Here is a 14,002-nt window from a genome sequence, read left to right as displayed (position 1 = left end):
GTTTCAGAGGTTTGGACATATGGGAACTGGGTGGTGGCTAGATACCAGAGGGAAGGGGTATTTTTATTTTTTAAAGTATACAGTTCAGTATTGTTAAGTACATTCACATTGTCACATAAGGAATCTCCAGAACTCTTCATCTTGCAAGACTAAAACTTTGTATTCATTAAACAACAACTCTCCATTCATTCCTCCCGCTGGCTGGCATCCACCATTCTACATTCTGTCTCTATGAATTTGACATGACTCTCAGATAAGTGGAATCATATAGTATTTGTCTTTTTGTAACTGGCTTACTTCATCAACTTAGCATAATACCTTTAAGGTTCATCCACATTATAGCATGCGTCAGAATTTCCTTCTTTTTTAAGATTGAACAATATTTTATTGTGTGTTTGCAATTATTTTTAACCTTTTAAACCACAATTACTTTTGCACTAGCCTAATAAATATGTGTGTGTATATTTATATATATATAATATATATATATTATAAATGTTATTAAATATATATATATAACATTTTATTTATTCATCTGTGATGGAAAATTGGATTGTTTCCCCCTTTGACTATTGTGAATAATGGTGTTTTAAACATAGGTGTACAAATACCTCTTCAAGACCCTGCTTTCAATTCTTTTGGGTATATATGGGACTCTAAAATTGTTTAATTTTTGTATTTTTTGAAATTTGAATATATTGCTTATTCATAATATTAAAAATTAAAAATTTGCCTTTTCTGTCTCTACTGCTTTAGCTAAATACGTAATTTATATTTATTTCAGTAGATCGGTTATTTTTTCAGTGTTATTAATTCTTTAAAGTTTGAAGTATTCAAATGCTATTTTCTCATTCACTTCTTTGACATGCTGCAACCAAAATGTGCTTTTATATGTACATATATATACGTATATACATACATACATGTATATTACATGCATACATATTTACACATACACACACATTTGCTTTACCATCCTAAACTATTCTTTAGAATTGTTTTTTTATTTTATCTTGTCTGATTTTCTTCAGGGTTTTTCTCTGAGTTGTGGGACTTGAGTCTGTTCAGACTATTCAGTGATGAGCATACTGTGAAATTGACATTTGAAAAAGTCTATAACTTTTTATTATGAATAACCTTGAAGGTTTTTTTTTTATTTATTTTTAGTAACTAAAAGGCTATTTTAGTTATGCTTTTATTTAGCAAAGATCAAGATGTGACACTAGTTTTTGTTGTTTTTGTGTTTAGAATACACCTTCATTTTCTTCCGTTTACTTTTAGGTTTGGAACATGCATTTATTTTTGTTAGTAATGTTTTTTTGTTTTTGTGTCCTCAGCAGCATGATATTTCATCGTATCATGGTATATATAATGGTTGATATTATTTTGTACTATACTAAATCTGTATAACATAAAAACTAGTTACATGTGAAATGTGAATTTTATATTTTAAAGCAGCATATTGTAAGTATATTGGAAGGAATCATTTGTTTCTGTTTATATAGTTCAGTCACTTAGGAATGTATATTATCACCCTTGAAACCGCATACCTTGAGATAATTTTCATTAAAATAGGAAAGGAGATGGAGTTTCATTATTCATTTTGCTGCAATTTAGTTTCATTAAAAAATTGTTGATTTATAGTAGCTAAAAGGTGCAAACAACCAATATCAATCAGAAGATGAATGGATGAAAAAATATGGTATATAAATATAATCAAGCAGTAGTCAGACATGAAAAAGGAATGAATTTTGATACATGCTACACCATGGATGAACCTTGAAAACATGTTAAGTGAAAGAAGCAAGATACAAAAGGATAAATATCGTATGACTCTTCTTATATGAGGTACCTGGAGCAGTTAAATTTGTAGAAACAGAAGTAGAATAGAGGTTACCAAGGACTGAGGAGAGGCTAGAACAAGGAGTCGTCCTTTAATGGGGACAGCGTTTCTGTTTGTGATGTTGAAAACATTTTGGAGATGAATAATGACAGTTGTGCAACATTATGAATATACTTAATGCCACAGAGTTGTACACCTTAAAATGGTTAAAATGATACATTTTAGATAACGTATATTTTACCACAATATATATTTATATATACGGTATATATAAAGGTTGATATTATTTTGTACTATACCAAACCCGTATAACATAAAAACTAGTTACATGTGAACTTAATATACTCAGCACTCCCCAGAGGTGAAGCCCAGAGCTCCCACCATAAATCACATTATTGCATAAACTCTCTGGTGTGGGCTAAAGTCACAGGTAAACAAAGACACTGTTAACAGAATATTCCAAAGACTTTGAATTATTTCCTTGGAGATGGGCAAAGGGCAAACCTTTCTTTATAAGGTGTAAAGTTTGGACAACTGTATTAGTTTACTGGCGCTGCTATAACAAAATATCATAAACTGAATGGCTTAAACAACACAAGTGTATTGACTCACAGTTCTGGAGGCTAGAAGTCCAAGATCAAGGTTGGCAGGGTTGTTCCTTCTAAGGACTATAATGGAGACCCTGTTCCAGGTGTCTCTCCTAGCTTCTGGCTTTTTCGGGCAATCTTTGGCATTCCTTGGCTAGAAGATCTCTGCCTTGGTTTTTTTGTTCGTTTATTTTTTGTTGTTGTTTTAAGATTCTACATAGTAAGTGAGATCATATGGTATTTGTTTTTCTCTGACTTATTTCTCTTAGCATAATGCCAAGGTTCATCCATGTTGTCACACTAAGGCAAAGATTTTTTACGGCTGAATAATACTGCATTTTGTGTGTTCACACACACACACACACACACAGAGTAGTTTCTTCATCAGGTCATCGATAGACACTTAGGTTTCTTCCATGTCTTGGCTATTGTAAATAATGTTGCAGTGAACATGGGAGTGCATGTGTCTTCTTGAGTTAGTATTTTTTTCTTTGAGTAAATACTGAGGAGAGGAATTGCCAGATTCTATAGTAGTTCTCTTTTGAATATTTTTAGGAACCTTCATTCCGTTTTTCATAAGGGCTGCCCCAATATACATCCCCAACAGTACTCAAGGGTTCCCTTTTCTCCATATCTTTGTAATACTTGCTATTTCTTGTCTTTTCTATAATAGCCATTCTAACAGGTGTGAGGTAATGTCTCATTGTGGTTTTGATTTGCACTTCCCTGATGATTAGTGATGTTGAGCACCTTTTCAGTACCTGTTGGCCATCTGTGTGTCTTTTAATGTCTATTCAGATCCTCTTCTTGTATTTTATTAGGTTTTTTTCCCCGCTATTGAGTTGTATGAGTTTTTTAATATATTTTTAATATTAACAGCTTATCAGATACTTGATTTGCAATATTTTCTCCCATTCCCCTAATTTGCCTTTTCATTTTGTTGATGGTTTCCTTTGGTGTGCAGAAGCTTTTTGGTTTGATGTAGTCCTACTAGTTTATGTTTTCTTTGATTCCATTGCTTTTGGTGTCAGATCCCCCCAAAATTATCACCAACACTGAATTCAAGCAGGTTATGTTTTCTTACAGGAGTTTTATAGTTTCAGGTCATACATTCAAGTCTTAAATCCATTTTTGAGTTAGTTTTTGTGTATGGTGTAAGATAGTGGTTCCGCTTTATTTTTCATGTTGCTCTCTACTTTTCCCAAACACCATTTATTGAAGAGACTGTCCTTTCTTCATTGTTATTTTCGGCTCCTTTGTTGTTAATTAGTTGACTATATGCATGGGTTTATATCTGGGCTCTCTATTCTGTTCAGTTGATTTGTCTCTTTTTATGCCAAGACCATACTTTTTTTATTATTATAGTGTTGTAATATAATTCAGTACTGCCCTAGCTCTTGATTGTCTCTAAAACCTTTGTGATTGTCTAAGCAGTCTGTTTTATTTTTAGTGGTTCCCAGTAGTTGAGGGTATGCCAAGATCTGTTGGTGTCTCAAAGGGGGGGATCCTTGGCACCACCTAGATTCGGACTGATTGGAAGCCAGACCTTCAGGCAGGAGTTTTAAAGTATACAAATATGTAGTCCTGTGGGACTGCAAAGTATAAATCCCACTGGCCTCCAGAGCCAGGCAGTCTAAAGGTGTCCCCTTGGAGGCAGCCATGAAAATCAGGGCACCAGGCAATGGTACTATCTCTTTTCCAGCAGATTCGGATGACATGGAGCAAGGCAGAGGTGTGAGCACCAAGATGGCATCCACGAGGCTTTATCTGTAGAGATTGCTATTGTAGGTCCATAGATGTGTTGTAAACGCAGAATCCTGCCCCTCAGGCCGAAGCTCCACGACAAGCAACTAGGTCCTTTTTACAGATTGGAGGTGTTTGTCAGTCTGCTGTTTGTGCTGTGCACTCGGAGTGATAGCCAGCCAAGAACTGTCTCTCTGATTGTTAAAAGTTCCGTGGGACCTAGGAGTGCCAGCCCCAGTCTCTACCAGAGCTAGGTAGTCTTGCAAGGGACTTCTGCTAGGCGGCAGCCACAGAAACTGGGACACTAGACATGAAAATCAGGGCATCAGATCCTTATATAGGCTCCCCTCTGGGAGATGCTGGTGCTCCGGAGGGCAGCAGAGGGAGAGTGCAAAGATAGGGCTGAGATCTCTGGAGAGGATTCTAGTAGGACCTTAGATGTTTGTTTAGAAGCCTACCTCTCAGACCCCAGCTATGAAGATAAGCTAATAGGCTTCTTTCACAGAAAGATTGGGTGCCTCAGTCTCTTGCCTCTTGCTGTGCCGTGGGGTTGGTAGATAGTTAAGAATTCTTTTCTCCATTGGTTAGAGTCCTGTGGGAACTGAGCGCCCTCCTGGCTCCCAGAGCTGGGTGACCTAGAGTGTTTCCTGGGTAGCAGCCATAAAAGTAGAGATTTCAAATGAGGACATGAGATCCTTTCCGGGAGATACTGCCAAGCTGAAGTGAGGGAGGGGTGATGACATTTTTATATGTATCATTTCAACTTACCAAAGCAGAGTTTAAAAACTTGTGAAATAGATAACTTTAGAAGGAGAAATGACTCCCTTGCCTATCCAGAAAACACGACAATGAAACAAAATTAAACATTATTGCAAACAGATAACCACAATAAAATTTTCTTTATCAGTTCATTCATTCCTATGCAGTGAGTTCTTGTTCTGCTGGATCTTGGATTAGCCATTTCATAAAGCTGTTTATCATTAAAAAAAAGAGAGAGAAATCCTAGTGCAGTCCAGTGATATGTTTTAAAAGTTAACTAAGCCATTTCTCCTCAAAAGCCTGTGTGCCCAAGTGTCTATTCTTTGAAGTTTAAGTGCTTTCCAATACCTGGTAAAATACTTTCCACAGGGCTCTGAGATTGTTGTTGTCTGATGAAAATGCAAACTCTGGCCTGTAGCTTATAGGAGAGCCTTCAGGCAAGAGTCAGAGTAAAACAAAAACTATCAGGAGATGACAGAAGCTTAAAATGACAGTGGCTAGTTTAATACTAATAATTATCAAGTGGAAAGATCTGGTTAGCTTCATAATAATAATATGGCTGACAGTGAAATTTGGTTGTTTGTGTGCCATGCAAAGCACATTTATGTCAAAAAGATTTATAAACACAGTGTTTCTAAAGATGATTAAGCCTATTGTCAAGTCAGTGACTTTGGTATCTGAGTTATAAATATGGATGAGTATAACTTTCTATAAATGGAAAAATCTTGAGATGTAGCATGATAATCCTGAGACCTAATGTAGCAGGAATAACACCCAGAATATCAAGTAAAGAGATTCAGTAAGTCAGAGATCAAGCTTAAACATCTATATTTTTATAAAACTCCATGGGTAAGTCTGAAAAACATTCCGATTTGAAAACCATTGGTTTAGAAGATGCTAGATGGGAATTAAAGCAGTAAGATTATACCAGAAAACATTTAAAATAACAGTTAAATAATAACTGAAAGAAAGACTGAGAGTACGATACCACTAGAACTTCGATAAACGTAGGAAAATTCAACAGAACTATTTTATAAGAGTTTTAAATAGTGTTTCCTTTAATATTTATATATATGGAAAGCAAGGACATTGATGAATCTCCAGGAACTTCTCATAAAACAGTTTCTGAAATATTTATATTAATTGCATTTTACCTATATTGCATTTTATCTATATTTAACCTAGGGAAGGTTGAGTATCTTTACTGATCTGAAAACTGTTCCTATTCAACTCATATAATAGTAACACATCAAGCAAACCTAATTATTTGTAGCATCTCTTATATGATGAAAGAATAAATCTTTGTGATTTTCCAAGGCCTCTGGGAAATCTCAAAGATATTTTCACTAACATGTAAGAGATTATCTTGGAAGTTTTATTTTTCTATATTTAGAATTTGATTTTGGGAAGCATATTAGTTTGCTAGGAGTGCCATAACAAAATACCACAGACTGGGTGGCTTAAACAACAGAAGCTTATTTTCTCACAGTTCTGGAGGTTAGAAGTTTAAGATCAAGGTGTTAGCAGGTGTGATTTCTCCTTGGCTTGCATATCACTGTCTTCTTGCTGTATCTTCACATGGTTTTGTCTCTGTATGTGGTTATTACTGGTGTCTCTTCCTCCTCTTATAAGGACGCCAGCCATATTGGATTAGGTCTCCACCCTAACAACCTCAGTTTACATTAATCAGTTCTTTAAAGGCCCTATCTCTAAATAAAGTCATATTCTGACATACTGGGGTAGGGCTTTAACATAAGAATTTTGGGGGACACAATTCAGCGTTTATCAGAAAGGCAAAAATAAAAAATGTTGTGAGAAGAAATTTGAACACTTATATTAAGATATACTACTTGGTTATATATTTTATCAAAGTGATAATAAATACTTCAAAATGTAAATGGTGATTTGATTGAAAAGAACTTTAGCTCTTTCATAAGTGAGGAATCTTTGTTCTTTTTCCCCCTTAAATAATGAAAAACAATAAAGTCAACATAACACAGGAAATTATTCTAGTAGGACAGAATTTTTGCTATCGAGCTGATTACACAAAAAGTAAAGAATAACATTTTATATTGTAGTGAAGCTATTAACCAGTAAGTCACAGGAGCACACCCTTCAAAATTGAAGTGAACCTTGCTAAGATTTTATAGCTTCTTTCAGAGTCAAATATAAACTGAGTCAAATAAAATTCACATATCGGTTGTCTTCAGTTACTCTTTCATATTCTGGAACAAACTGATACTTATTTGAGGATAGTCAAGCAAAATGACTTTTATGAGGTCAAATAACTTTCATGTTAATACTGAGGCGTTATCTATGTTGACATGCAGTGCATTTATTATTGTTCATCTTCAAATAAATCAATAAATCAATCAATTTTTTAGTGTTTTTAAATTGTTCAGCATCACTGTTATTTATTTTTCTAATCTGCCATCTTGAAAAGTCCATCAGTGAGTATTTTTTTTTTTAATTTCTTAATTTTAAATTCTAATGCAGTAAGTATTAGGGCCAGGGAACTGTGTCCCACGCAACCAGACTGAGAAACAACGGCTTGAACCAGAGTGGAGTGGGGGAGGAGAGAGGCAGAAGAAGGGGGAAAAAAAACCCCACAAAAAACAAGAGGATAGTGAATAAATGGGAATGATGAAGCATTAATACTTTTATTCCTATAGGGTAGTAGATAGGGGAACCGATGTAGTAGATAGGGGAAAGTGAATGGTTCAGCCACAAGATGAAGTAATGTTAGTGTATCATCATTTTTAAAACTATAATGAATCAATGGTGTAAGCATTGAGCATGAGTGAGTAGTAACATCACAAAAAGGAACCTAAACACACATTATGTGCTTCCTGATGGAAAAACAATCACCACCACCATGTAATAATCAAACTCTAAAGCCTCTCCAGATCCAACTACCAGTTTATAGGAAATACAGAAGACTAAGAAAAATGTTACGAGAAATCTTGAGGAAACTCAGCAAAATCCAGTTTGCAGGAAGCAGTGTAAGACAAAGAGTCACCTAGGTTTCACAAACTTTTTGGCGTAATAATTAAAAGGAAATTAAGGACAATAATTTTTGGTACCCTATTCACAGCCCCCAGAAACCCATTCATGCACTGTAAATTAGTCATCTGTCTTCTTGATAATTATTTATAGAGGAGAGAATTACATTTTAGGAATAAACGAATAACATCCTAGTAAATTTTTGAACAAGTGAACAATTTCATGTAGAATTGTGAGAGAATGTTGTAGAGAAAAGATTTTAAGTTGAATGATTGTTTTATTTACTGTTATTAAAATTTGTTTTTGGCCTTAGAGCATTTTTGTTACTTGTGGAAAATTTGATCATATTAATGTTCTGAACTCTGAAGCTCTTTATTATTAGTGTGTTCTAAGCTAGGTAAATATTTTATATTATGTATTTATATTAACAAATATTTACTGAGTTCTTTTACAAATAAAACATTGTGCTTCATAGTAGGGAATAATCAAGGAAATTAAGATGTGGTCCCTTTCGAATTTATAATTCTGTAGCCGGTCAGAAATAATATAAGGTGAAGAATTAGTCAAATAAAGCGTAGGGGTTAGGAATAGGATGCCAGAAATGGATTATATTTGTAAATAACTGGCCTTAAGTTATAGTATGAAGCTTTGGTGTTTTGGTATGTGGTACTCTAAATACTAGCCTAGCAGTATTTTTGATAATAGATAAGTCTTTTCATTTTGAGGAGCAGAAGAGGAAAAGGAAGTGGCTTTGAATATCATTTTGAAAAGGAACTTCATTATCTTTCTTTACTTCTACTAAATTTGCTTATTAATTTTTATATTTTTGGACCTGATTTGGATTTTATTGACAAGTAGTTGCCAAGAAAGAGTTATGTGTGTCATCTTACTTTTGAATAGTTGTATTGAAAGAGAAAATAATTTTGTATTACGAAGTTTTTACTCAAGAAATTTTAACATTTGTATTGTTATCATTCTTTTTAAAAATGAATATTCTAGGGGGATCAAATATATGGTGATGGAAGGAGAACTGACTCTGAGTGGTGAACACACAATGGGATTTATAGATGATGTAATACAGAATTGTACACCTGAAACCTATGTAAATTTACTAACAATTGTCACCCCAATAAATTAAAAAAAAGAATATTCTTTATTTTAATTTTCTTCTGAGCTGTCTTTTATACCTCTCATTCAATTTTTACATTATCTTCAGTTTAAAATATGTCGAGATAATAACGACGCAGATTAGAAAACACCATTTATTTTGTGCAGGCCAGAAGAAACATTTGTAAACTGCTTATGCTTGTGGGATCATTTAATGTTTGTCACTTGGGCAGACTCATCTCCTTAGCAATCAGAATATTCCAATTCATTTTATATCATGATTCCATGAATAGTAGGTCTAATTAAGTTAGATGAATGATTAAGAGAAAATCCAATAGCATATTTGATGCTATAAAAAATATAAATAATTGATTTTTTTACATTTTATTATTATAGATTCTGAAGAATATTTCTGTGTAAAAAGAATTTTCTCAGGTGGAGATCAAAGCTTTTCACATTGCTCAAATCCCCAGGTAATAGTAGTCATATAAATGATAATTAAGCTCAAATAATTTAGAAGAATTTTTAAACTCATATTAGTGTTCTTTGTGTGTTACAAAGTAATTGCTTTAAATTTTTTTCACTCAAGTCTACAAAACTTTTCGGATCTATTTAGTAAGTTTTTGTTTCAGGTGTTCAGTAGATATTTCTGTTTTTTAAAAAATCAAATACATAGTGGAAGTATGTCTAGGTTTAAGTTATAATATCTCTTCTCTCTGACTAATCTACTTATTTTAAAATTTAGAACTGTGGGCCACCAAATGACTTTAGATGTCCTGATCCTTCAAAGCAGATCTGGACTGTCAGTGAAGCTCTAATTCAAAAATGGCTGAGCTACCCCTCTGGAAGGTTTCCTGTTGAGATAGCCAAGTAAGGAAAACTGTTTACCTATACAAGCACAACCTCTCAAGTCCATGATAGAGCAACCTGTACTTAGTAGTTTTTATTTAAACAAATATTTCATTAAATATCATATTACTGACTGGTTTATATACATACACAAGTTTAAATGTCTATAATTTCTGTAATAACGGATATTTTAAGAGATCTCTCATTTAAATTTACACATCATAATTCTTTCATATACATAATGATATGTTAAGTAATTTAAAATATTAACTATAGCCACTTTGGGATTAGGTTTGAAATACGTTCCTTCTAATTTCATAGTGATCACTGTCTTTTAACTTTTATACTCCCTGCAAGATTTGAGTATTTTTCTTGAATATTTTCCTTGTAGTTGAACTTGTTTAGTACTTAAATTGTAGCTTGTGTTTTTTAAATTGTAGGTCCTGTTGGTGTTTTAGATGAGGGGAGGGCTATATCTGATAAGCAGTTTTTTATTCTTGATTGTTTTCCCAAACTAAAATTCTTAAAACCCGCAAGAGTAGGCTTCAAAAAAAATAACATCCCAGGTTAGATTTACCAACATGTGGAAGAAAATTAAATGTGCATACTTATGTTAAAAAAAATTTTTAAACATCAGATATGTTTGGTGAATCAGAGGATGAAAGTTAATATTTGAAGGGCGGACGGGTGGCTCACTTGGTTAGAGCACGAGCTCTGGGCAACAGGGCCGCCGGTTTGATTCCCACATGGGCAGTGGGCTCTCAACCACAAGGTTGCGGTTCGACTCCTCAACTCCCTCAAGGGATGGTGAGCTGCACCCCCTGAAACTAACAATGGCAACTGGACCTGGAGCTGAGCTGTGCCCTCCACAGCTGAGTTTGAAAGGACAACTTGACTTGAAAAATCCTAGAAAGTACACACTGTTCCCCAATAAAGTCCTGTTCCCCTTCCCCAATAAAATCTTGAAAAAAATGTTATATTTGTCTAGAGTAAACAATAATACCTTAATCAAGTATTATTTAATCAATCTTTAGTAATTTATAGAATTCTGATTTATTTTCATTGAGTTTTGGCTAGAAGAATGCTTGTAGCATTAAATGTTAGATTAAATATTGATTTTAATTTTTATTAGAAAAGGCAAACAGGTTTCTCATTTTGTGATTTTAAAATTTCTTTTTAGTGAAATAGATGGAACATTTTCATCTTCTGGCTGTCTAAATGGAAGTTTTTTAGCTGTTAGGTAAGTGGTAATTTGATAATGCTGACATTCTCAAATTTATTATATTAAATAATATGTGAAGTAATTTAAAATTTTTATTATTTTCTCTCTTTAATAGCAATGATGATCACTATAGAACAGGCACCAGATTTTCAGGGGTTGATATGAATGCTGCTAGGCTTTTATTCCACAAACTTATACAACCTGATCATCCTCAGATATCTCAGCAGGTTTGTTTTTAAATTACATTATATTTGTATTATGTAGCCTGTAGAGTTTTTTATTTCGTGTTATTTTATGTTTATAGCCTAATTAACTTTACAGTTTCATACTCTTCATTATGATGTACTTTGTATGATTGTGTTAAATATACAAATACAAGAATTGAAATAAGATTTTGCTTTAAAACATTTGTAATTTTGCTGTCAAATATCTGTAAATCTTTTCAAACATTTGGAGTAGACCCTTAATTTTACTCATCATTACCGTGTTGTTGAAGTCTTTATATAGCTATAGAAGTAGAGATATTTAAATGAGACTTGCATACAAGATTTGTTTGAATTCTTAGCAATGCTTAGGCGTTAAGTTTCATTGTGCTCCAAAGCATGTTCACTGATTATTGCAAGATTTTTTTTTCCTTCACCATTTCATGTTTGCTATAGTAAAAGATTTTTTGTTTTTGTTTTTGGAAAGTACATTCACTTTAAATGAAGTAGGTTTTACTTTTTGTCAAAATATAGGTGGCAGCTAGTTTGGAAAAGAATCTCATTCCTAACCTGACTAGCTCCTTACCTGATGTTGAAGCATTGAGGTTTTATCTTACTCTACCAGAATGTCCCCTGATGAGTGATTCCAACAATTTCACAACAATAGCAATTCCCTTTGGTACAGCTCTTGTGAACCTAGAAAAGGCACCACTGAAAGTACTTGGTAAGAATTTTAATTTGTATTTTTTTGTAACCTTTTCTCTTTAAATGAAAATGCTTATAAGTTCTTTTTTGCTGTTTGAAATTTATCTGTGTTCCTTATTTGACATTGTATTAGGGAAAAACAAACCTGTTTTTCCTTTTGTTGCTTTTTTCCAGTCATCTGATGCTAGTTGTTGGAGGCAATATTAAAATTTTAATGAAACAAAATAGTAGAGACAGTATCAGGAAAGATAAAAACTGATTTTCATATTCCCCTACACACCTCCTCTAGAGTGATGTTGCTATTAAAGAAGTAAAGGAGGAGGAACATTTAAAACTGAACAAAGTTGGGTATTAAATCCTCCTTGAGCTCTCTTAACTCTTTGCCTTCTGTTTCCCTCACTTGCTAATTCCTGATGTTTGATTTTATCTTTCTGCATGTAGATGAAATGCTACTGCTCATTTGATCTTACAGTTCTGTCTCTTTCTACAATTGTGTTTTGGCCTAAATTTTTCTTATCTTAATTTTTCTAATTGTAAAGATTTCATCTCTATCTCCTGGCTGTGTTACACTTTACTTGCTACCATTAAACTAATGCTTTCCTTTCTAATAGTTTTTGTTAGTTATATGAAGCTGAGATATATAGAAGTAATAAAATCAGTACAGGAAGTTTAAGGCTGAGAGTGAGCAGAGAGGGACAAAGAAGTAAAGCATAGGATCCGGGAATCTGAGGGAATTAGTCAGAGTGAAGCAGAGACTCACAAGAGGATTGCTTCCATGTTGTCAGAGGTTTTTGTATTCTTTGTGTGTGCTTCACAGGTTTGTGGTATTTGTAGTTAATAACTACAGATAGTGAATGTGGAGAAGGACAGACATGTTATACTTTATATTGTTCAGCTTTTGTATTTGATTTTCCAGAGTGCCTTGCATTTTAAAAGTGGTGCTTCACAATATTTCAACTTTATGTTGAGAGGTAAAGCTTGGAAAGATCCTTAAATATTGGAGCAATACAATTTTAAAGGGTTTTACTTAAAAATTAAAATTCTAATGTCCAAAGCACTTTTTAATTGTTTTTAATATTAGGTATAATGGTAAGTTTTTAATGTAATTTAGGAAACCAAAATTATAAATTCAGTAGACCTTTCTTACTTTATTTTGCTTTTGAAAGCTTTTAGGGCAGTATTCTTTAACTTGAGGGTGAGGATTATAAACCCTAGAAATGTTATGTAAATATTATCATGTGTATCTTCCTGGGATTTTAGAATAAAAGTCAGTATTATTTTGAGAACAGTTTTTAAAAATTCGTTTTATTTGTGTGTTCACCTTTTAATAACAGAAAACTGGTGGTCAGTACTTGAACCTTCACTATTCCTCAAGATTGTAGAACTTTTTAAGGAAGTTGTGGTACATCTTTTGAAACTCTACAAGATTGGCATTCCCCCTTCTGAAAGAAGAATTTTCAACAGTTTTCTTCATACTGCATTAAAGGTTTTAGAAATATTACATAGGGTATGTGTCCAATAGTTTCTTTATTTTACTCCTTCCCCATTGCTACTAACAGATTGATGTTTATTTTAACATTAACATATTACAGATTTAGATTGGCATAAGAGATATAATGGAAATTTGGAAGAGTTACCTAAATTTTCCTTTTAAAGAAATAATACGTCTATATTTTGAAGCTTTGGTTTTATTTGACTTTGTTAGGCATTTATAGATAACTTGTCTGTAGTTGGGCAGAACAATCGCATATTAATGAATTAGAATTCTCTCTATATTTTCTTGTGAAGAACATAATTAGTTTAAATAATGTGAGTGTTTTTGTTATTTGTAGGTGCTTATCATATGAAAGGGACTGCATCCTAGTTGTGATTATGAAAATTTAAACTCAGGTTCTTTTGCTAATTGGGTACTTCAATTAAAGTGGAACATTTTATTTGAAACAAATGACTAATTTGAAATTGGAACCATATATGACTTATT

General features: G+C 33.2%; 1 protein-coding gene across 6 annotated transcripts in view; it reads left to right on the top strand.

Annotated features, from left to right (window-relative positions):
- Positions 1 to 14,002, top strand: part of HERC4 (HECT and RLD domain containing E3 ubiquitin protein ligase 4) — a 108,395-nt gene that overhangs the window by 52,119 nt on the left and 42,274 nt on the right. For all 6 annotated transcript variants that reach the window (XM_081075334.1, XM_081075331.1, XM_081075335.1 and 3 more), the window contains 6 exons: positions 9,439 to 9,515; positions 9,788 to 9,912; positions 11,072 to 11,131; positions 11,229 to 11,340; positions 11,851 to 12,040; positions 13,356 to 13,528. In XM_081075334.1, coding sequence (XP_080931460.1) covers positions 9,439 to 9,515; positions 9,788 to 9,912; positions 11,072 to 11,131; positions 11,229 to 11,340; positions 11,851 to 12,040; positions 13,356 to 13,528 — 737 coding nt within the window. The remainder of the gene's footprint in view (positions 1 to 9,438; positions 9,516 to 9,787; positions 9,913 to 11,071; positions 11,132 to 11,228; positions 11,341 to 11,850; positions 12,041 to 13,355; positions 13,529 to 14,002) is intronic.

The sequence above is a fragment of the Rhinolophus hipposideros genome (genome assembly GCF_964194185.1).
Source record: "Rhinolophus hipposideros genome assembly, chromosome: 15".
Lineage (NCBI taxonomy): Eukaryota > Metazoa > Chordata > Mammalia > Chiroptera > Rhinolophidae > Rhinolophus > Rhinolophus hipposideros.
This window is presented reverse-complemented; position numbering and strand designations above follow the sequence as displayed.